Source organism: Pantherophis guttatus, chromosome 13 (assembly GCF_059756535.1).
Source record: "Pantherophis guttatus breed Tessera chromosome 13, ASM5975653v1, whole genome shotgun sequence".
Classification (NCBI taxonomy): domain Eukaryota; kingdom Metazoa; phylum Chordata; class Lepidosauria; order Squamata; family Colubridae; genus Pantherophis; species Pantherophis guttatus.
Window position 1 is genome coordinate 9,598,435 of NC_142075.1, and position 22,879 is coordinate 9,621,313.

Sequence of the window (22,879 nt, forward strand, 5' to 3'; positions counted from 1 at the left end):
AGTATACAGGTCCTCCATGGAAGGCAGGTTGGTAGCCATTGTTTTTTCTGCAGTTCTAATTATCCTTTGAAGTCCGTGTCTGCCTTGTTGGGTTGCAGGGCAGATGCAATGCTTCTGAGGGTAAATTCAGCTTCAGGACCGTCTACAGTCTCTCCCTGGAGTCCAATAATCCATATGGTCATCAAGAAAGGAGTTCTATTGACACCCTGTATGTTTTAAGAGTTTATAGTTTGATTCAGTGATTCATGCGTGCATGTGTTTATAGATTGGTGCGGTGGCCTAGAGGTGGAGCTCTCACCTCACAATCAAGAGGCTGTGAGTTCGATCCTAGGTAGAGGCAGATATTTCTCTCTCTGGGCACAATGAGAATTTATCCGCTGGACAAAACTCCGCATTGGCAACAGGAAGGGCATCCGGCCAATAAACACTCAGCTCTGTTCAGTTGCCCAAGACTCCACCCCGCAAGGGATTATGGGGTCTTTAAAAGGAGATGATGATGATGTGTGCGTGTGTTTATATGTTTATATGATGATGTGTGTTTATATGTTTATATGATGATGTGTTTGTGTGTTATGCACATGCTTAATAGGGAAAAGAAAGAAAAAAGAAAAAGAAAAGAAAAGGCATCTCCTCCGAAACAAAAGAAAACTAAGCTAAAGAAGGAATAATGAATACACATGAAAGGGAATCACAGCTGGCTTGCAGCCTTGAAGCCAATTCATCTAAATGTTGTGTTGTTCACTACAAAGCCTTTGCTTTTGTCTTGATTAGGAGAAATAACTGTATTTATGGACTCTTCCAATAGCTGATTACCATAGATATATAAAGATTCTGATGGCTGCTGCTGCTGCTGCTGCTGTTAATGCTGCAGTGCCTTTTAATGTCACAAGGGCCTTTGGTCTACCACGAGAGGGAATGAATCAACTCCCCACTTTCCTTTGGTAAAATAAGGGAGCCAGCCATGAATTTGTGACTTTCTAGGAGCTTGTTTAGCAAACTGGGGATCTTGCAATGAGCCAGGCGCCTCGTTGTGGTGGCAGTTTATTTGTTCTGCTTTGGGGATGTTCATTGGAACATTGGGTGAGTCGGTACATTTTGTCTTGGCCAATTTGTGCATATTTTGCTTCCTATGAGAACTGAGATTAGAGCCAAAAAAAGGACTACAGTATATTATTCCGTCCTGTTCCCAGCTGGTCACTTATATTTGCACCTGCCTATATAGATAATCCTTCCTTCCTTCCTTCCCTTCCTCCCTCCCTCTTGCTTTCTCCCTCCCTTTCTTCCACAGCATCTCTCAATTTCCCCTTCCTTCCTTCCTTCCTTCCTTCCTTCCTTCCTTCCTTCCTTCCTTCCCTCCCTCTTGGTTTCTTTCTCCCTTTCTTCCACAGCATCTCTCAATTTCCTCACCCTTCCTTCTTCCTTCCTTCCTTCCTTCCTTCCTTCCTTCCTTCCTTCCTTCCTTCCTTCCTTCCTTCCTTCCCTCCCTCCCTCCCTCCCTCCCTCCTTCCCTCCCTCTTGGTTTCTCCCTCTCTTTCTTCCACAGCATCTCTCAATTTCCTCACCCTTCCTTCTTCCTTCCTTCCTTCCTTCCTTCCTTCCTTCCTTCCTTCCTTCCTTCCTTCCTTCCCTCCCTCCCTCCCTCCCTCCCTCCCTCCCTCCCTCTTGGTTTCTCCCTCTCTTTCTTCCACAGCATCTCTCAATTTCCTCACCCTTCCTTCCTTCCTTCCTTCCTTCCTTCCTTCCTTCCTTCCTTCCTTCCTTCCTTCCTTCCTTCCTTCCCTCCCTCCCTCCCTCCCTCCCTCCCTCCCTCTTGGTTTCTCCCTCTCTTTCTTCCACAGCATCTCTCAATTTTCCCCTCCCTCCCTCCCTCCTTTCCTATTACATCAGAGGGTATCACTTAGTTAACTGTAGCTGATCCTCCTCCACATGTTAATCAGGGATCACCAGATCATCATAACCTCCAGGCTAGAGTAGGAAATTTGGGGGAAAATATTCCAGAAAAAGGCAATGAAAAACATCTTCTATTTCATGGCCAGAAGAAAACTGACGGATGTGTCACCATCACCATCACCAAGAGCTGCATTGGACTTGAGGATGACTGTTTCCCCTTCCTTTTTTCCCCAATAATCAGTGATAGACATTTGCTGCCTTGATGAAGGGAGGCTTTTGATGCCGTTTGCATAAGCTACTTGGTGGCCTTTGTTGTTGTTGGTGGTGGGTGGGGGGGGGAGTGTAGTACCTGGATCATCATTTCTGCAGAGTTGGCAAGTGGGCGTTTTTGGAAACCTGGAGAGATGCCGCTGCTGACAAGAATAAGTTCAGGGACTAATAGGTCTTGTGTCCCTCTGTCATACAGGACTCATTGTTTATTTTGGAATGATGGTGGGGGCCCTTTTCTGGAGTGGCCTGGCAGACAAACTGGGCCGGAAGCGGTGCCTGATCATATCCCTCTCCATCAACGCCAGCTTCGCGTTCCTCTCCTCCTTCGTTCAGCAATATGGCTTCTTCCTCTTCTGCCGCCTGATCTCCGGTTTTGGGTACGTACTGAACGCTCTGTAGAAGGACAAGCTTATTCCAGGCCAAGGGAGACATCTGATATTTGACAGTAATGCTTAACCGATTGGCTTCCTACACTTCTCACTCCCAAGCAAGGTTCTTGGAACCGCAATTGAACATGTTGCAGTTTTTACAATGCAGTGTAAAATTTTGCAATGTTACGATCATGGCAGCAACCCCCTCCCCCCAAAAAAAGCCCATGCAATCTTGGGTTGCATTAACTGAGGGATAGAATCAATATCATGTGAAGTATTAATGCTGTTATATAAAGCCTTAATAAGAACACGCTTAGAATACTGCATCCAGTTTTGGTCATCATATTATAAAAATGATGTGGAGACTCTGGAAAGAGTGCAGAGAACAGCAAGAAAGATAATTAGGGGGCTGGAGGCTAAAACAAATGAAGAACAGTTGAAGGAATTGGGTTTGTCTAGTCTAGTGAAAAGAAGGACTAGGGGAGACATGATAGCAGTGCTCCAATAATATCTCAGGGGCTGCCACAAAGAAGAGGGAGTCAAGCTATCCTACAAAACACCAGAAGGCAGGACAAGAAGCAATGGGTGGAAACTAATCAAGGAGAGAAGCAACCTGGAACTAAGGAGAAACTTCCTAACAGTGAGGACAATTAATCAGTGGAACAACTTGCCTCCAGAAGTTGTGGGTGCTCCATCATTGGAGGCTCTTAAGAAGAGATTGGACAACCATTTGTCTAAAATGGTACAGGGCCATGATGGCAAACCTATGGCAGTCAGTGGTGGGTTGCTCCCGGTTCTGTCTGGTTCTATAGAACTGGTAGTAAAATCGACGGGAAGCTCTGCTCACTCACCCAGATGTCATAAACGATGATTTGCGCATGCGCAGAAGTGTGCATGCACAGCCCCGTTGCAAACTGGTAGTAAAGGTAAGTAGAACCCACCCCTGCCCAAAGTGGCACGCGGAGCCATGTCACCTGGCACATGTGGCATTGCCCGTTCCTCTTCCAGGTTTCTGGTGTGCATGCGCACACGACAATCAGCTGGCCTTCATGTGTGCGGCAGTGCCGGAAACTGGAAGAGCTAGTCTTCCATTTTCCGGCACGAGCTTGCGTGCCGGGCAGCTGATCATCACGCCCGCATGCGTGCCATTAACCGGAAGACTAGCTGGCTACTGCCCATGTGTGTCCCAGAAACCGGAAGTTCATTTTCCAGCGTGCGTATGCCCCCTGGGCAGCTCCTCTTCCGGGTTGCGTCCGAGACGAGCGCGGGTGTGGTTTGCCATCACTAGTATAGGGTTTCCTGCCTGAGCAGGGGATTGGATTAGAAGGCCTCCAAGGTCCCTTCCAACTCTGTCATTCTTTTATTCTGTTAAGTCCAACATAGATTTACAAAAAGAAAAAAAAATAAGAACACAGAGACAACATAGTTGATATTACTAGGTTACTGTGAAACCCTTTCTATGGTTTCTAAGTTGTTTTATCCTTCCAGTTTCCTCCTTTTCTTTCTTCAGTGTCGGAGGTTCCCTGCCCATCGTCTTTGCCTATTTCTCTGAATTCTTAGCCCGTGAGAAGCGAGGAGAACACCTGAGCTGGCTCTGCATGTTCTGGATGATTGGTGGTTTGTACGCCTCGGTCATGGCCTGGAGCATCATCCCACATTACGGTAACTGCTTCCAGGACCTAGAGGGAATTTTCCTGCTTCTGTGTCTTGCCTCGAGGCTGTGGTTGGCTAGCTTTTATTTCATTGAAATTATGTGCTTCCAGTCACCTAGTGCAGAGGTCAGCAACCTGCGGCTCTGGAGCCGCATGGGGCTCTTTCATCCCTCTGTTGTGGCTCCCTGTCGCTCAAGATATGCATCACAACTGCCAATGTGCAACACCCACTGACGCACAATTTATTAAGCTTTTCGACCCCCGGTAAGCCAACCATGGATAAATCCAAGAAAAGAAAAGTTTCAGAAGAAAACAGAATCTTTAATTCAACTACATATGCTAGTTTTGTGGCTGCTCAGGAAATAGTCAGGCATGGGAAGGGTTTTGTGGCTCCCGGTGTTTTCTTTTCTGTGGGAAACGGGTCCAAATGGCTCTCTGGGTGTTTAAGGTTGCTGATCCCTGATCTAGTAGGACCAGGACACCAAACTAGGTTAAACAGGCTGCAATGTACCTTTATTTAACTTGGCGGCCTCCATGTTTTGGCCAATACCTTCTGCGTAATAGAATTTGGAAGAAACTTTGTGACTATTTCCATACAGTAGCTACCACAAAATCTTCATGGACATGTCCATCAAATCATCAAGAGTCATGCTTGACTCGAAGGATGATGATGATGATGAAGATGATGATGAGACTTCCCACCTTCTTTAGCCTGGTATCATAGTCCAACCGTTTGTGGAAGGAATCTAGTTGAAGGAGGCCAATCCAGTAGACTGGCCTGGGGGAATGCTATAGGTTTAAACCCAAATTAAACCTGCCAATTGTGGGATGTTTCTGGGATTCTGGATGGATTCTAGAGTAATATATATATGTACCTAGCATCCACAGGTCATCTTATCTCTAGACCATCCAAACCTGCTTCGCTTCACAAAGGGGGATGTAACAGATCTCTTGGACTATGCTGTATGCCGTAATGCTGAATAATGATAGTCCGTGGCTTTCTTGATTAGTCCAGCAAAATAATGAGCTGGATCAGCAGCTCCTAAATTTAAGGCTCTTGGACATTGCACATAGTGTGAATAAACCAAGAAAAAAATCTGATGCTGATTGGACATCTTTCTGGTTATTTCACATATCTTATAGCTAGAGGTTTGTTAAATTCTTTTTCTTTGCTCTATTTAATTTATATATGTTCTGTTTTATCTAGTCACTGACCACAATAAGTATCACCCAGCCAGCCAGCCAACCAGCCAGTCTGCCGGCTGGATATCCCCACCCCCCTCTCTCTCCCATCCATCCATCTATCTATCTATCCATCTATCTATCTATCTATCTATCTATCTATCTATCTATCTATCTATCTATCTATCTATCTATCTATCTATCGTCCATCTTCTTGTCTGTCTGTCTGTCTGTCTGTCTGTCTGTCTGTGTCTGTCTGTCTGTCTGTCTGTCTGTCTGTCTGTCTGTCTGTCTGTCTGTCTATCTATCTATCTATCTATCTATCTATCTATCTATCTATCTATCTATCTATCTATTATCTATCCAGCCAGTCCTCTATCTTCCCAGGAATTTGCCTTTCAATGGAGCAAGGGAGAACTTAGTTTATGTCTGTCTGTCTGTCTGTCTGTCTGTCTGTCTGTCTGTCTGTCTGTCTATCTTTATTTCTATGTAATCTATCTATCCATCATCTATCTATCTATCTACACAGTATCTCTCTCTCTCTCCCTCTCCCTCCCTCTCTTCCTCTCCCTCTCTCTTCCTCTCTCCCTCTCCCTCCCTCCCTCCCTCCCTCCCTCTCTCTTTCATCTCTCTCATCTCTCTTGTCTGTTTCTATCATCTCCCTGAATTTTCAGCCTAGAATGCCTGACATTTGTACTGGCACTGACCTATTGTATTCTATTTTTCCTGTCCTCTTTCTCCCTTACAGGTTGGGGCTTCAGTATGGGGGCCCATTACCACTTCCACAGCTGGAGGGTTTTTGTGGTGGTCTGTTCCCTGCCTTGCATAGCATCCCTTGTGGCTCTGAAATTCATGCCAGAAAGCCCACGTTTTTTGTTAGAGGTAAGCCCATCTGATCTGGGAAAGGAGACAGTTGCACAGAGTGGGCAACCCCAGCATCACTCGGAATCCTCTCCCCTTTTTTCGGCACAGATTTTTAAAAAACGGGGCTACAAAGCAGCAGCAGCAGCATGCTTTCTCACTATTTTGAGGCTGAAAGGACTACACAATTAGACTGAAGCCCAGAAAAAGGCTTAACATAGGCTAAAAATAACCAGACTACAAACTCTACGCCAACTATGAAAATATGGAAAGTTCTGTGCACAGAATTTCTCCATGTCAGAAAGAGAGATCGTTATGTAGGATTTTCTCTTGCTGCTAAAGATACAGATACACGGCAGGATGAAAAACGGGGATAACTCTGTGCTGAGGCTTATAAAGTGTGGTGAGTCAACAGTGGCAATCCACACAGTTTTCATTCTTGTTACATGCTTTGTTTCAGTGACCTACAATTTGCTTTAGAGCCCTGCGAGATTGTCCAAGAAAAACACTACCCCTCAAAACCTGTTTTATAGGAGTTGGTTCCTAGATGGTAAAGATTCAGGAGACCGTGATTAAACCATCAGTGTCAAGCTTCCCTTGTTATTTGTGAAGAGGTCTATCTCCTTGCCATTTCAGCAGAAGACTGTTAGCAGGACAAATGGAAAGTTTCCTTCCAAATTCCACGATGACTTGTTGGTTCTTAAAGACAAATAGTTCAGTTGCTGGAATTTCTGTAATCCCATGTATGCATGGCAGTAAGTCTTACTTAAGAGAATTTCTTAGATGATCATGTTTGGAAAGCAATCGCTTTTAATTTCAGGTAGCTACCACAAAGTCAGATGTGAGCTCTCCAGATAGATAGATAGATAGATAGATAGATAGATAGATAGATAGATAGATAGATAGATAGATAGATAGATAGATAGATAGATAGATGATAGATAGATGATAGATGATTGATAGATAAATAGATGATAAATAGATAGATAGATGATAGATAGATAGATAGATGATAGATAGATAAATAGATAGATGATAGATAGATAGATAGATAGATAGATAGATAGATAGATAGATAGATAGATAGAATTGTTTATTGGCCAAGTGTGATTGGACACACAAGGAATTTGTCTTTGGTGCATATGCTCTCAGTGTACATAAAAAGACAAGATACATACATCAAGAATCATAAGGTACAACCCTTAGTGATAGTCATAGGGTACAAATAAGCAATCGAATCATACTGGAAACAGCAACACGTTGTCAAGTGTCTGAAAGATGCCTTAATTAATTCATGAGCCATGATCCAAACTTTAAAGGAAATATAGCCATTTATTAGGAGCAACATTCCGGCAATACTCGGATGCAGTTAGGACTGATCCTACGTAGATTTACATTCCCCTATGACCCTGTCTCTCCCCTCTTCTCTGGCCATGTCATAAATCACATTCTCCAATTAACCACTTTGCCTGGCTGTGAAACCTAACACCCTCCTTCTGATTGCGGTCAGAAAGAATGTATGGAATTCACTTCAGTTCTCCCTCCCTCCTACTCATGGCAACTTGAAAGCTTTGCAAGTTGACATAAATTACAGTCATACAGTCATAAGTGGGAGGAGATGGGTGATAGGAACAGTGAGAACAATGAGAACAAATGTGTTGGTCTTCAGCTCCCAATGATCTTCGTCCACCATGTCCAAGGACTGGGGGTATAAGGAAAATTGGGAGAGTTTATTTGGAGGGCAGCAGTTGAGTAGAATTTACACCAAAGCCATGTGCACGATTGCTTCATGGTGAGTTTCCTACTTGTCCTTTGACTGTCAATCTTCAACAAATCTGGGGAAGCCGGATTAACTTTGATTTAATGTAAAATACAATTGATAGTTAACATGAAAGCAAATTAAATAGGATTAACATGATTACATTTTATGGCTCTGCAGTGTTCTATTTCTTCTTTCTCTCTCCCCTTAAAATATTGTTGGAGGTATTTCCAACATTTCTTGGAAATGCAAACAGTCCTGCATTTAGATTATACTCACAGAAAAAAAGGGAGACATGATAACCCCAGAGAACCACAATTCTTCAAGCATTCCTCCATCTTTGTTGTTCTCTGGAAGTAGAGGCTTCCCATAAAGCTGGGAGGAGAGAATGCTGATTAAGTACAAGTTATTCAGTCACCGGGACCAGAATTTTATTCTTCCAAGATTTCAGTTTCCTGGTAGGGGCTCATCCTCAGGAATGTGTCATTCTGGAGAGAGAGAGATGATCCCTGAGGATGGGTTCCAGCACAAACCAGAAAGCTTGAAAGAATAAACCTCTGGTTCTGGCAACTGACTCCTCTTGGATCCTCCAACATTATCCCGGGATATTGGCCTTCACTTGTAAAAGTTGCTTATTCAGGAATGGAAGCGATTTCCATCCAGAGCAGTGCTCCCTCAGCTGTGGACATCAGGAGTTGCAGTTTCATCTCATCTGGATAGTAGTCGTTTGGGTGAGGATGGTGTACCAGATGGGACTTCTGACTTCCTCTCCTCTGATTTTTCTAGATTGGTAAGCATGATGAAGCATGGATGATCCTTAAGCACGTCCATGATGTCAACATGAGGGCCAAGGGAGAGCCAGAAAGGGTATTTACGGTGAGCTGGATCGACGTGATTTCTAGATCAGGGGTGTCAAACTTGATTTCATTGAGGGTCGCATCAGGGTTGTGTTTGACCTTGGGGGGCCAGGGTGGGCGTGGCCAGGGTGGGCGTGGCCAGGGTGGGCGTGGCCAGGGTGGGTGTGGCCAGCTTGACATCACTCATGTTGGGGGCACCTATGGTGGCCTGAGCGCTCTGCCTGTGAAAATGGGCCATCGAGCTCTGTTTTCAGCTGCAATGCCTCCTGCAACCCTCTGCCAATGAAAACGGAGCTTGGGAGGGCTCTGATTTGGTATTTTTATTATCAATATCATTATTATTTTGAGCATCCAATCCAACATGGGAAATCACAATGAGATGGCACCCAGGACCTGAATAACTGGCCACATCGGGCATTATCATTTCCTGTTCATTATTCTTTGTGTACATATACAGATTTGCAAACTCTCTCTTGGAGTAGTTTCTTTAAATTTTTTTCCCCATTATCATTTGTACATCCCAATCAAACCTGATGGTAGAAGATGCTGTAAGATAGTAGGAGATAACTAAGGGAGGTAAACATGCCCCTTTCCTGCATTATTTGGCCACATGTCCCAAAGGTGCTTTTTTTTTTTTCAGGAGGCAACTGGACTTTCTTGTTTTTTCTTTTGAAGACGTTTTACTTCTCATCCAAGAAGCTTCTTCAGCTCTGGCTGGATGGTGGGGAATGGAAGGATTGATATTTCTTGCAGACAGCGGGTCCTTTGCATCCTTTTAGAGGGTCGTTGAAGCACTTGGAGGTTTTTTCTATATCCTCAGGGTCACCTGAGGATCACAGGAACCAGGAGCACTACTCCAATGACCCTGAGAACACATAATTGATTCTATACTGATTTTGTAGCTTTTTTTTTTTATTATTTGATTTATATGCCGCCCTTCTCCGGAGACTCAGGGCGGCCCACAATGCGTTAAGCAATAGCCTTCATCCTTTTGTATATTTATACAAATTCAGCTTATTGCCCCCACAAACTGGATCCTCAATTTACCTACCTTAGAAAGGATGGAAGGCTTAGTCAACCTTGAGCCTGGGGAGATTCGAACTTGCAGTAATTGCAGGCAGCTGAATGTTAATAACAGGCTATTAGTCTTCTGCGCCACCAGGCTCTTTAGGCTTTTTTATATTCTTAAATCTTAAATTTGAATTGGTATTCCCACGTTTAACTTTATTTATTGGATACTCTGTTTTAATTTGTCTTTTAACTTTTGTATTTCCTGTTTCTTATTGTTGTGAGCCACCCTGAGTCCTTGGGAGAAGGGCGGCATATAAATCCAATAAAATAAATAAATAAATAAATAAATAAATAAAATAAATAAACCTCCAAGTGCTTCAATGACCCTCTAAAAGGATGCAAATGATCCGCTGTCTGCAAGGAATATAAATCCTTCCATTCCCCACCCTCCAGTCAGAGCTGAAGAAGCTTCTTGGATGAGAAGTGAAAAGTCCTCAAAGAAAAAACAAGAAAGTCCAGTTGCCTCCTGAAAAAGCACTTTTGGGACAACCATGATTTGGATGACTGAGAATCTCTACAGAATCTTGGCCACATATCCATCCTTTCTAAAAGTTGGAATAGATCCAGAGAGATGTATATGCTTATCTTGGGGAAAGCCTCAATGAACGTGGCAACGTTTTGTTTTGTGTAGTGACACAAACAATTGTGGCTTCCAGAGGATTAGCAGTTCAGAGATGGGAAGGGGCCCTCCTCTGCCTTCTGTAGCCTTTGTGAAGTGGCTAACACAAACAAGACTCTGTCTGAAGAGACTCCTAGTGATGATGAGTTTTGTAAATTCTACTTCACTTTTTTTTTTCTTCTTCTTCTTCTTCAGGTAGCTCAGATAAAAACTCCCAAGCAAGTTGATGAATTTATTGAAATACAGAGCTCCACCGGAACATGGTACCAACGTTGCTTTGTTAGAGTCATGACCACCATCAGACAGGTATGGAATAAGGGTAACTACGCAAAACACATCCAGGATTTCGATTCGTAGAACCCAACAACCTGCATTAGCAAAACACAGTTACCACGGTCACATAGCATGCAATGTTCCAACAAACAAGCCATTTTATGGCTTAAGAAACAACATTTCCCCCCCATTTAGTATATGAAGACAATGGCTAAGTAGCTATGACCGTGATGGCGAACCTATGGCACGCGTGGCACAGGTGACACGCGGAGCCATATCTGTGGGCACATGAGCGTTGCCTGAGCTCAGCGTGCTGGCCAGCTGATTTTTGGGTCTTCTGAAATCGGGAAATGGGCCGTTTCCGGCCTCCCCGGGCTTCAAGAAAGCCTCTGGAGCCCAGGGAGGGCGAAAAACGGGCCTACTGGGCCCCCCACTAACCTTTTTGACATTGTGTGCTAAAAGCGGTGGGAGTCCGGGGGGGGGGTCGCACACGCATGGGTGGGGGCGTGGCATGGGGAGGCATTGAATTATGGGTGTGGGCACGTGTGCGCACAACACCCCCCACACTCCCCCCGCTTTTGGCAAGCGACGGCAAAAAGGTTAGCCATCACTGGCCTATGACATCTTGAGTCACAATCTAGTGCGTTATCTATGATGCCCTAATTCAACAATTTATTCTGCTTTCCTTCCAATGAATAATCCTTGGGATGAAACTATTCTGGAATGCATTTTGAAAATCTATGACCACGTGGTTGCATATTTTGCTTAGTCATTAACGTTTAACCATAGGAGTGGTGCGGTGGCCTAGAGGTGGAGCTCTGGCCTCACAATCAGGAGGCTGTGAGTTCGATCCTAGGTAGAGGCAGATATTTCTCTCTCTGGACATTCTGAGAATATATAAGATGAACAAAAACTCCGCATTGGCCACAGGAAGGGCATCCGGTCATTAAAACACTCTGGTAGCTCCATTCAGTTGCCCAAACTCCATCCCCGCAAGGGATTATGGGGTCGTTAAATGAATATGATGATAAACGTTTAACCATGATTTGTTGAATATGTCCTTGTGGTCCATATATTGGCTTAAACTAAGATCAACCAAATCAAATTACCATATTTTTCAGAGTATAAGACGCACCTTTCCCCCCCCTAAAAGGGGTTGAAAATTTAGGTGCGTTTTATACACTGAATGTAGCCCTGCCCGCCCACTGGCCCCCATCCTTTGGCCTCTGCCTCCCAGCAGTTACCTCCTTGCAGCAAACAGCAAGAAAAAACAGCTCCTTTCAGCTTCAGCACAGCCTAATTAGCACAAGTTGATTGAATCAGCCTCCCGACTCTCATCTGTTTTGCTCTCAGCTGTTTTGCCCCGGCCTCTGCTGCTTGCTGCAATTGCTGGAGCAGATTTTTTTTCCCCTTCTGCTAATCAAGCTATGCTGAAACGAAAATGAAAGTAAAGCAGGCTGTTTGCTGTTTGCTGCAACGAGGCAAAATTGCTGGGAGGCAGAGACAGAGGCAGATTTCTTTTTCTTCTTTTTCTCACCAAAAAAGGTTGGTGCGTCTTGTAGTCCGGTGGGTCTTATACTCTGAAAAATACGGTATATCCTAACACAGTGTGTGATCCAACAAACATTAGTTCACGCAAAACTGTCAGCATATAAGTGATGTTGATTAAACACAAGAATTTTCACTTAGTTGAATAGCTTAGCTGAACATGCCTTTTGAAATATGAAAGAAATCACAACAAATTATAGAATAAATTAAGGTCACCCATCTCGTTGAACTAATTTGAGATTGTCACTGGTTTTACCAAGAGTTAGCTATTTTTCGTGATAACTTTTTTGTTTTTTGATTTTCTAGGTAATAGACAATGTGGTTTATTGTCTGGCAGCGCAGTACAGAATGAACACACTATTACTGTCAGTTATCTGGTTTTCAATGGCATTAAGGTAGGTGTCTTAGAAGTTTTTTAAGGTTTGTAGAACATTATCCTTGCTCTTTGATCTACAGTCAGTACGTCCAACATATCAGCTATGAAATCAACTCTGATTGATGCATCCCTACATATTTTTTCAAAATTGAAACCTTTCAAAATTCTGCCCTGCATCAATGGACAGGAAAATTGACTGGATGATTTTTCTACATACATCCAGAGGAAGGAGAGAGTGGTGTGCTGGCCTAGAGGTGGAGCTCTGGCCTCACCATCAGGAGGCTGTGAGTTCGATCCTAGGTAGAGGCAGATATTTCTCTCTCTGGGCACAATGAGAATATATCTGCTGAACAAAATTCCGCACTGGCAACAGGAAGGGCATCCGGCAATTAAAACGCTCTACTAGTTCCATTCCCGCAAGGGATTATGGGGTCGTTAAATGAAGAAGAAGATGATGATGTCCAGAGGAAGTTCTCCAACCATCCCTTAAGGGCATGACTCCTACTTAGTGTTACTGTAGAACCACTACTAATAAGTACAGCTAATAAACCCCTTTGCAAGGAGTTCCTTCTTGAGGTCTCTCTCTGGGATCGAAGGGAAGGAAGAGAAGCCAAGCTTTTGTAGAGAGGATGGGATGATGAAAAACAAAAGATTCACACATACAGTATATTTTGGAAGGTTGAACTGGTTTTTTTTGGGGGGGGGCAGCTTCTTTATATGTACCGTAGTTGGATTTTAGAGCCATTAGCCATAATAACAAAATAAAATGCCTATGAAGGTGAGGGCAGCAAGTATACTTGTGAAGAAGGCACAAAAGAGGCTGTACTTCCTGAGAATGCTCAGGAAGATAATTCTATCTCAGCATCTACTTCTGTCCTACTATCGCAGCACCATTGAGAGTGTCCTGACATATGGCATTCTTGCATGGTATGTGAGCAGCTCTGTAGCGGACAAAAATGCTCTACAGTGAATCATTAAAACTGCCCAGAATATCATCGGACTCCAGCTACCAGCCCTGGACGACATCTTCGAATCTGGCTGTTTGAGAAAGTTGCATAACATTCTCAGCGACTCTTCCCATCTTGCTTACAATCTTTTTGGAGTGTTGCCTTCTGGCAGAAGATACAGAACAACTAAAACTCGGACCACACGTTTTCTGAATAGTTTTTATCCCACAGCTATAATGGCACTCAACCATGAACTAAAGGGCCACCATCAGTGAGCTGTTGGACAGCATTACTTGGTCTGTTGTATGGATATTTAGGGGTCGTTTAGGGGTGGGGAATTGGTGGTGGGTGGGGGTGTGTTTGGGGATTGTTATATGTGTTGGACCTGATCTTTGGGTGTTAAGTGAATTTTGTTGTATGGGTATACTGTGTATACACCTACAATGACAATAAAGTTATTATTATTATTATTTGTGTACAATGGAGGATTGGGAGTGAACTCATAGAATTTAGACAAGTAGCCAGCTTCTATTTCCTAAAACTGTGGAAGACTTCTTTTGAGTCACCAAGAAAAGCAATGCAACTGATATTTCCACTTCTCCGCAGTTATTATGGCCTGATTGTCTGGTTCCCCGATATGATACGGTATTACCAAGAGGAAGCATATAAGTCTGAGAGGAAGATATTTGAGTCAGAATTAGTGAAGGACTTCACCTTTGACTTCAATCTCCGAAACCAGCTCTACTTGAATTGGACATTCAAGAATGACAGGTGAGTGCCCCAGCCTGCAATGATCAGCCCCCTGAGCTTCTAGAGCTGGACTGACGTTCTGTCCGATATTCCAAATGGTGGAACTCATACAAGGTGGGTGGAGATCAGCCTTTGTATGTGAATCCTCTCCCAGTTCTTGGGAAGTCACTGACCGTAGGGTTCAATTCGAAGAAGTTCATTGATCCAATCAATTCATGTTCAGCAGTTAGATCTTGTCCGAAACACAACTCAGCTGGAACCAGTTGGTTAAACCAACTTCTCCCCAGCAGCCATATCTTACTAACCAAGGGGCTAACTAATTCCTGATTGTCCTGATATAGAGGTTGAAGCCCTGGAAAGGACCCACAAAAAAGAGGTGTGTGTGTTAGGCATCCCATCAATTTTACTACCCTGTTTCCCTGAAAATAAGACCCAACTGGAAAAATAAGCCCTAGTGTGATTTTTCAAGGTGCTTGTAATATAAGCCCTACCCCAAAAATAAGCCCCAGCTAAGATCATCACCCAGATGGATGCAATTAGTACCGTATTTCTCCAAAAATAAGACCTAACCAGAATAATAAGCCCTAATGCATCTTTTGGAGCAAAAAATAATAGAAGACCTGGTCTTATTTTCGGAAAACACAGTACTTAATTACTTTCTTCCTGCCATGACAGAGAAGGCTTGAGTGTGAAAAATGAGCTGGAATGAGTTGATGGGTTGTACTTAGAAGGTTCATATTACCTCCAGATTGATAAAATGGCTCCAGAAAGCCCATTTATAAATTAAGGATCACAGGGAGATACTCATTTTTAAATTGGGGGGTGGGGTGGGAGGGAGAAATGAAGACCTCCAGGGGGTCTTCATACCTTGTCATGGTTTTATCCTACTCAACGTAGACACTATTTGCTATTTTAACAAACGGTGTATTCCAAGAGAAGAAAAAGCAGAATATTACATAATAATATAACTGATAACAAAAATAAAGATGGTCAGAAAAATCTTTAATGAAATACGTTGCACATTTGGCCGATATGCAGCCAGCGACCACTTAGGGGTTAAGGGCTGCTATTAGGCCTTTAAATTAATTTAACTCCACTTAATGTGATTATTCCGCATGGATGTAATACTTTCCCCCTTCTATTTGATTAAAAAAAAATCCTTCTAGTTGAACTCAACTCTTGGGGCTACACGAACAGTTCTTTGTCAATACAGAAGTGGTTCTTAATTGCTTCTTTTGTTGTCTGGCCTTTTGCCCAGACTGTCCTACCCAAATACTAACTAGGTTTGAAGTGGCTTAGTACTTTGGGAGACCACCCAAGGTTGCCACAAATTGGAGACTTGGTTCTATTAAGTGATGCTTTTGAAGGTGGAGATGACCTTGGAGATAGGAAGAAGAGCTGCAGCCTAGACAATGGTCTGATAAAAGAAATCTAAGTCCAAAGGAGGAATGGGGGTGGAGAAAACATCTCAGAAGGAGGGAAGGGGAGTCCCTGCAGATTTTACTCTGCTAGTTGTTGCCAACTATAGGGACTGGTCCTCATCTCCATTTCAAGGCCAGTACTGTCCATGGTCCATTTCCATGGTCATGTGGCCAGCATGACATCATGGAGCACTGTTACTTTCCCATCGAAGTGGTACCTATTTATCTACTCGCATTTGCATGCTTTCGAACTGCTCGGTTGGCAGGAGCTGGGGCAAGGACGGGAGTTTACCCTGTCACATGACGCTCGGGTCTCGAACCTCTAGCCGACAAGCCCAGCATCTTCACCACGAAGCCATCACGCCACCCATCTCAGAAGGAACCCTCCCTAATTTTCAGGACAGTGAAATGGAGAGAGGGAGGGAGGGGAGAGGTACTTTCAGATATCAGGTCTTTGAGGTAGTCCAGACAAGAAGCACCAACCATGAACACCAAGCCTACCTTTATGGGTAAGTTTCTAGTGATAGAAACTTGCAAATCGGGAAGTATCCTGCTTTCCCTTATTTTTTAATCTAGTGAAAACTAGGAAGGGTCCCATTTGAGATGCTTTTTCCACCCCCATTTCTTCTGTGGGCTGAGATTATCTCTTGCCTGACCTCTCTGCAGCTCTTTCTCCTGTCTCCCAAGGTCATTCTCACGCACCATTATAGGACTCTGGAGTTTGCACACAAGGATTTGGGGACATATGCTGTGTACAGGGATGGGCTTCAGATCCTTTAGCAATGGGTTCGCTGCCCTGTTGCTGGGGTAGGTGTGGCCATGGTGGGTGTGGCCTAATCGGCCGCCTGCACCACAGTGGGGGTGTGGGGATGGGGGTTTCCACCCTCCCCAGGCTCCGGAGGCTTTCCTTGACCCTCCGGGAGGGTGAAAACTGCTTCCCCTGGGCTCCAGAGACCCTCCGGAGGCTGAAACAGGCCCATTTCCAGACTTCCAGAACTTTCAGGAGGCCTGTTTTTCACTCTCCCCAGGCTTTGGAGGCTTTTTTTGAGCCTCCGGGAGGGCGAAAACAGCTTTCCCTGGGCTCCAGAGACCCTCTGGAGGCTGGAAACAGGCGCATTTCCAGACTTCCGGACCCTCTGCACAACCCCTGCACTTAGCTGGAATGATGAACGGGCCTTGTGGAGACTCCTGGGAGGGGCGGGACAGGGTGGGTGTGGCCAGCCAGGGGTAGCATTTGGGGGTTCAGGGAACCCCAGCGATCCTTGGCTAGAGGATCGCCCGAACCCTGCCGAACCCCCAGGAGCCCATCCCTGGCTGTGCACCTTTGTTCAACTGCAACACACCACTAATGGAAACTGTGCAGAAGCTCACGTTTCCGAATCTGAATATTTCACTCGTACTAGCCAGTTTCTCAGTTTTTGCATGAGTAAGCTGGTTGATGTCACGTGTTTGTTCAAAACAGGAGAAATAATGCTACGTCACTCCCAACTATTTTAGTTCAGAATTGTTTCATATCTCACTCCAGATGGGTCAAGCAAGCAAGGTCAGGTCAGTTTAGTTTTTTTGACGATCCCCACTGGGAAATCCTGCAGCTCTCCATTAAATTTGAGAAGCTTTAAAAAAAAAATTCCCAGAGGAAGGCAAGCAAAGCATTTCCATAGTATTGCCATAGAAGCCACATGGACACAACCATGTGCGATGCAATGTGCAGCAGGAGAAGGAGTGGAGGGAGGGAGAAAACTCCACAATCACACTGCAACTTCCCAGGGAGGAAAGCAGCACATTTCAACTTAGAACTAAGGAGAAATTTCCTGACAGTGAGAACAATTAATCAGTGGAACAACTTGCCTCCAGAAGCTGTGAATGCTCCAACACTGGAAATTTTTAAGAAGAGGTTGGATAACTATTTGTCTGAAGTGGTGTAGGGTTTCCTGCCTAAGCAGGGGGTTGGACTAGAAGACCTCTAAGCTCCCTTCCAAACTCTGTTATTCTGTTTTTTCTGAGGTGCCCAAGATAAGAGGCTGTACAGTCCTGTTCTGGCTGATATAAAGAAGAAAAAGTTATTTTTTTAAAAAAATCTAAAATCTCTCAGGGTATATCTACTCGGTTAGAAGGTTATACCTTTAGTTTGGCAAGATTGTATTAAGTGTAAGGAAATAAAGATCTGGACTGCCAGGTCATTTCTGGGCTGACACCAGGAAGCACCAGAAATCAAGCTCAACTTGAAGGAAATTTACCTTTATTCCAGGGGTGAAATCCAGCAGGTTCTAACAGGTTCTGGAGAACCAGTAGTGGAAATTTTGGGTAGTTCGGAGAACCGGCAAATACCACCTCTGGCTGTCTCCAGAGTGGGGTGGGAATGGGGATTTTGCAGTATCCTTCCCCTGCCATGCCCAGAAAGCCATGCCCACAGAACCGGTATGGAAAAATTTTGGATTTCACCCCTGCTTTATTCTAGTTGTCAGATTTTTTTTCTTTCTTTCCCCATTTCTTTGCACCTTAAAACTACTTGTTGGTCTCTATTTGGGGGCATGCTGACCTCTTGTGGCAATATGAGGGAAAGCAGTTCAGGTAAACCTTTTCTGCTGAAATTTATGGCTGGGGCTGCATTTCATGATTCTCTTCCTTCTATAATCTATCCTGTCTAATCATTAAAATCATAGATCACAAGCTCATTTTTGCTCACAAAGACCTTGTGGCTTCCAGTCACCAATAAACATTAGAGTGTCTGTTTTTCTAATTGAGAAATTTATCTTTTCCATCAACATCGATCAACTTCACCATCCATTCCTCCGCAGTAGGTCGTGTCGAATCTTTCCACCTTTATGCATATAATAATATCGCCACAGTCATCGTATATTGAAATAATTTCAGAAGTGGGAGCTTCTGAGAATCATCTGGTTTCCTATCCCAGCAGCTTCTTCTGGAATGATCTCAGTTATTTCCCCAAACCCTGTCCCCCACCCCCCAGCCTTGAAAGGAAGTCTTAGCAAGGTTTGATGGACCTCCTTACATCCAAATTCTCCAACTCTTCCACTAACAAAAATGCCTATGAGTACCTAAAGTTTCTAAAACTGGGGGGTGGGGGAGGTTTGTATTTTAAAGATGCTCCTAGTCTTGGTTTTAACTCACTGCATCTTGGATAGATTCTGTAGTAGCCTGTTGTATTTCTTACCTTCTGCCCTTGGCTAATGAAAAGGTTTCAGGTATGATGTCAAGATCATACTCTTGTCCAGTGGTGGGATTCAGATGGTTCGCGCAGGTTCGGGCGAACTGGTAGTTAAATTGCTGGCTGACCCCGCCCTTTCCTGTCCCGCCCCTTCCAGGAGTTCCCACATGCCCCATTTTGGCTCCCAGGTAAGTGCAGGGAAGCCTCCTAGGCCCAAAACGGGGCACGGGGGGCGGCGCATCCCCCTGCGACCCATTTTTGCTCCCAGGGGTGTGCAGGAGGCCAAGTGCTGCCTGTCACACCCCCTGGCCACACCCACCAAGCCACACCCACAGAACCAGTAGTTAAATTTTTTGAATCCCACCACTCCTCTTGTCCATCCTCAGGTTCATTCAAATGAAAATGCGCGATGTGACTTTTGACAACTCCCTCTTTGAGGACTGTCATTTTGAAGATGTGACATCCAGCGAGACCTTCTTCAAAAAGTGCACTATTGTAAATACCATCTTCTATGACACAGGTACTGTGGAGGAGCACCTGGGCATGCATGCATGGGGAGGGGAGCTTTTTTTCCCCTGTAAAAGCAGAGGACACAGAACCAAGTCTTTAGAGCAGAACATGTAAGAGAAGCAGAATAATCCCTCCGCAGAGCCAGGGAGTGGAAGGTCTACAGTGTGGCCAAAATAGTTAAGATGGCAGCTCCAGTGGTGGAATCCAAGCTCTACCTGCAACCCATAATTAAGCAGAATTTGGATCACACCATCATGGCTGCCATGTTGAATAATTTGATTAAACCCTACAGACAATCCTGGACTGAATGTCAGCTGCCACTTTTCGTTTGCTGTACTTCACTTTATTATGCAGTATCAGACTGCCATGAACTGTGGGGAGAGGGAATGATGGTGGAGGGGGAAATGCTCAGGGGAAACGAAAGTAGATACTGTACCATCCCGAGAAGCTGCTTCAAGGTCACCCAGCTGGAAGAAAAAGTAAGCTGCATACCAACCTGTGGTCAGACTGACTGTTGTGAAAACATTTTGCATGGACCTGATTGGTTATAGTGGGGTGGGCAGAGAGGGGCAGATAAGGGGGAGGAAATAGAACTTAGTGATTCTCAGTTCTGGCTATGCATGACTGCAATACACTTGGTCTCTCATAAAACTATACCTTTCTCAACAAATGGAGCCAAGGATCATTTCTGCTTAAAGGTTTACGTCATGGCAGGTCTGAGACTGAGTCCAAAACATTCACTTTTCTTTCTTTTTGAAGGATGGAAAGGCCATGTCATTACTTGTAATTTTCATGCTAAGGGTTTGATTCAGCAGTACTTAGGACCATCAGACCAGGGCAGAGGATTCAGGTTCCAACAGGACAATCTAAATCTTGTTCTTTTTGCAAAGTAGCCTTAAAGCCATGTGCACATGAGTTAGGCTGGGATTGGGAACCCATGATCACCATCTTGTCAGGTCTGAAACCTCCCTGCAGCCACACCATGACATGATTTCTAGCTTTCCAACTTTCAATCGGAAAGACGTTCCTTCTCAGAATAACGTATAGAATTAGGGTTCTAGATTGGGGATTGACGAAGCTCTGATCCCAATGATCTTTTTAAATACCAGTCCTGCAATGCCAGCCAAATTGTGAAGTTAGGTAAAGGTTATAAATGTCTGAAGAATTCTGGAGACCTATTTTTCAAGACTTCATAAGACCTCATGGAAGATCCCCTCATTCATCAAAATTCTCTCAGAAATTCAGAATGTTGTGACCCTCCCCATGAGAAATAAACACTCCCCCCCCAATAATTCTCACCCTTGCTGTGAACGGTTGTCTCCAGGAATCTGAGCCACTAGTGATTTGTCACTCACGTTGAAAGCTGTTCTAGTGATGGCCATCCATTGTTTCCTTCTCACAGATCTCTACATGTACAAATTCATTGACTGCCAATTAGAGAACGTCTCTTACGTTGAGGAGAAGAAGGGTTGCCAGCTGGATTTTGAGGAAGACAACGATTTCCTCATTTACCTTGTCAGCTTCTTGGGCAGCCTTTCCGTCTTGCCTGGTAATATCATCTCAGCTCTGCTGATGGACAAATTAGGAAGAATCAAGATGATCGGTGAGTGGGGATGAACCAGGGGTGAAATCCAGCAGGTTCTGACAGGTTCTGGGGAACCGGTAGCGGAAATTTTGAGTAGTTCAGAGAACCGGCAAACACCACCTCTGGCTGGCCCCAGAGTGGGGTGGGAATGGAGATTTTGCAGTATCCTTTCCCCAGGAGTGGGGAGGGAGTGGGGATTTTGCAGTATCCTTTCCCTGCCATGCCCTCCAAGCCACACCACGCCCACCAAGAACCGGTACTAAAAAAAATTACCTAAATTTTTAATTACCTAAATTTGGATCAGGGGTGAAATTTGACTGGTTTGGACTGGCTTGGACGAACCGGTAGGGACGATTTGAATCGGTTCGCCGAACTGGTAAAAACCACCCCTGGTTGGACCCTCCCATGCCCTCCCAGTCTCCCGGTCACCACTCACCCCTTCCGGCTGCTCGACCCATTCAACATTAAATGCTGCAGCAGAGAGAATCCGATTTTTTTCTCCCTCCATTCAGAGCGGAACTGCTGCAGCCTGTCCCTTTAAGGTACTTCAACCTGCGGGAGGGAGGGGACCAGTGGGGGGGACCATAAAGGGAGCAGCAGCTCCGCTGTGAATGGAGGGAGAAAAGTTCGGCTTCTCTCTGCCACAGCCTTCACTATGAGCCCTTCTGGTGCTCATACACACATTTTTTCCTACCGGGTTTTGTGGGCGTGGCTTGGTGGGGTGGGGGGTCATGTTTTTTAGCTCTTTTTAGCTTTTTAGTTTTTTAAGTGTAAATTGGATTTTAAATTGGATTGTTTTAAATTGTGGGCCAAAGCTGTATAATTCTTTTAATTGATTTTAAATTTTGTATTGGTATGTTTTTTATCCTTGGCTGTGCACCGCCCTGAGTCCAATAGGAGAAGGGCGGTATATAAATTGAATAAATAATAATAATAATAATAATAATAATAATAATAATAATAATAATAATAATAACAACAACAACAACAACAACAACAACAACAACAACAACAACAACAAACAACAACAACAACAACAATAATAATAATAATGTGACTGGGCGTGGGCGTGAATGACATTGAGTTGGCCACACCCACTCAGTCACAGGAACCCCCCCCCCCCACCAAGCCATGCCCACAGAACCGGTAGGGGGAAAAAAATGAATGTCATCACTGATCTGGATGCCATCTTTGACTTTGTTGACTGCCATGCTCCTATTTCTCCCCTTTTTCTTGCTTTCCCTTGCAGGGGGGTCCATGCTGATCTCGGCAGTGTGCTGTTTCTTCTTGTTCTTTGGCCACAGCGAGTCAGCCATGATCGGATGGCAGTGTCTCTTTTGCGGCACGAGCATCGCTGCCTGGAACGCTTTGAACGTCATCACCGTAGAGCTGTATCCCACACATAAAAGGTGATTCACTTTCGCTGGCCTCTTTTCGGGAGAATCCTAGTTTCCAGCTTTCAGTCACTTCTATCCTAGACTATAGTTATTAGAGTCATGCAAAATGTATTGCTTGTAAGCTCCCCTCGGGAATCTGGACAACTTCCCCTTTCCCACATCTACTTTGCTGTCCCAGAAAAGAACGTAGAACATAGAATAATAGGGTTGGAAGGGACATTGGAGGTCTTCTAGTCCAACCCCCAGCCCAAGGGCAGGAGATCCAATACCATTCCAGACTTTCTTTAGGTTTTGTGGGATGGGTACACATGATCATAGAAGGAATAACAGAGAAACAGAACAGAATAACAGAGTTGTAAGGGACCTTGGAG

The 22,879-nt window shown here is 44.4% G+C and overlaps 1 protein-coding gene across 1 annotated transcript in view; it reads left to right on the forward strand.

Annotated features, from left to right (window-relative positions):
* SV2B (synaptic vesicle glycoprotein 2B) overlaps positions 1-22,879 on the forward strand; it is a 72,178-nt gene that overhangs the window by 46,407 nt on the left and 2,892 nt on the right. The window contains exons 3-12 of the mRNA XM_060694781.2: positions 2,357-2,537; positions 4,042-4,193; positions 6,114-6,247; positions 8,772-8,861; positions 10,728-10,838; positions 12,660-12,748; positions 14,283-14,447; positions 19,403-19,536; positions 20,929-21,129; positions 22,361-22,520. Of these exons, the coding sequence (XP_060550764.2) occupies positions 2,357-2,537; positions 4,042-4,193; positions 6,114-6,247; positions 8,772-8,861; positions 10,728-10,838; positions 12,660-12,748; positions 14,283-14,447; positions 19,403-19,536; positions 20,929-21,129; positions 22,361-22,520 (1,417 nt within the window). The remainder of the gene's footprint in view (positions 1-2,356; positions 2,538-4,041; positions 4,194-6,113; positions 6,248-8,771; positions 8,862-10,727; positions 10,839-12,659; positions 12,749-14,282; positions 14,448-19,402; positions 19,537-20,928; positions 21,130-22,360; positions 22,521-22,879) is intronic.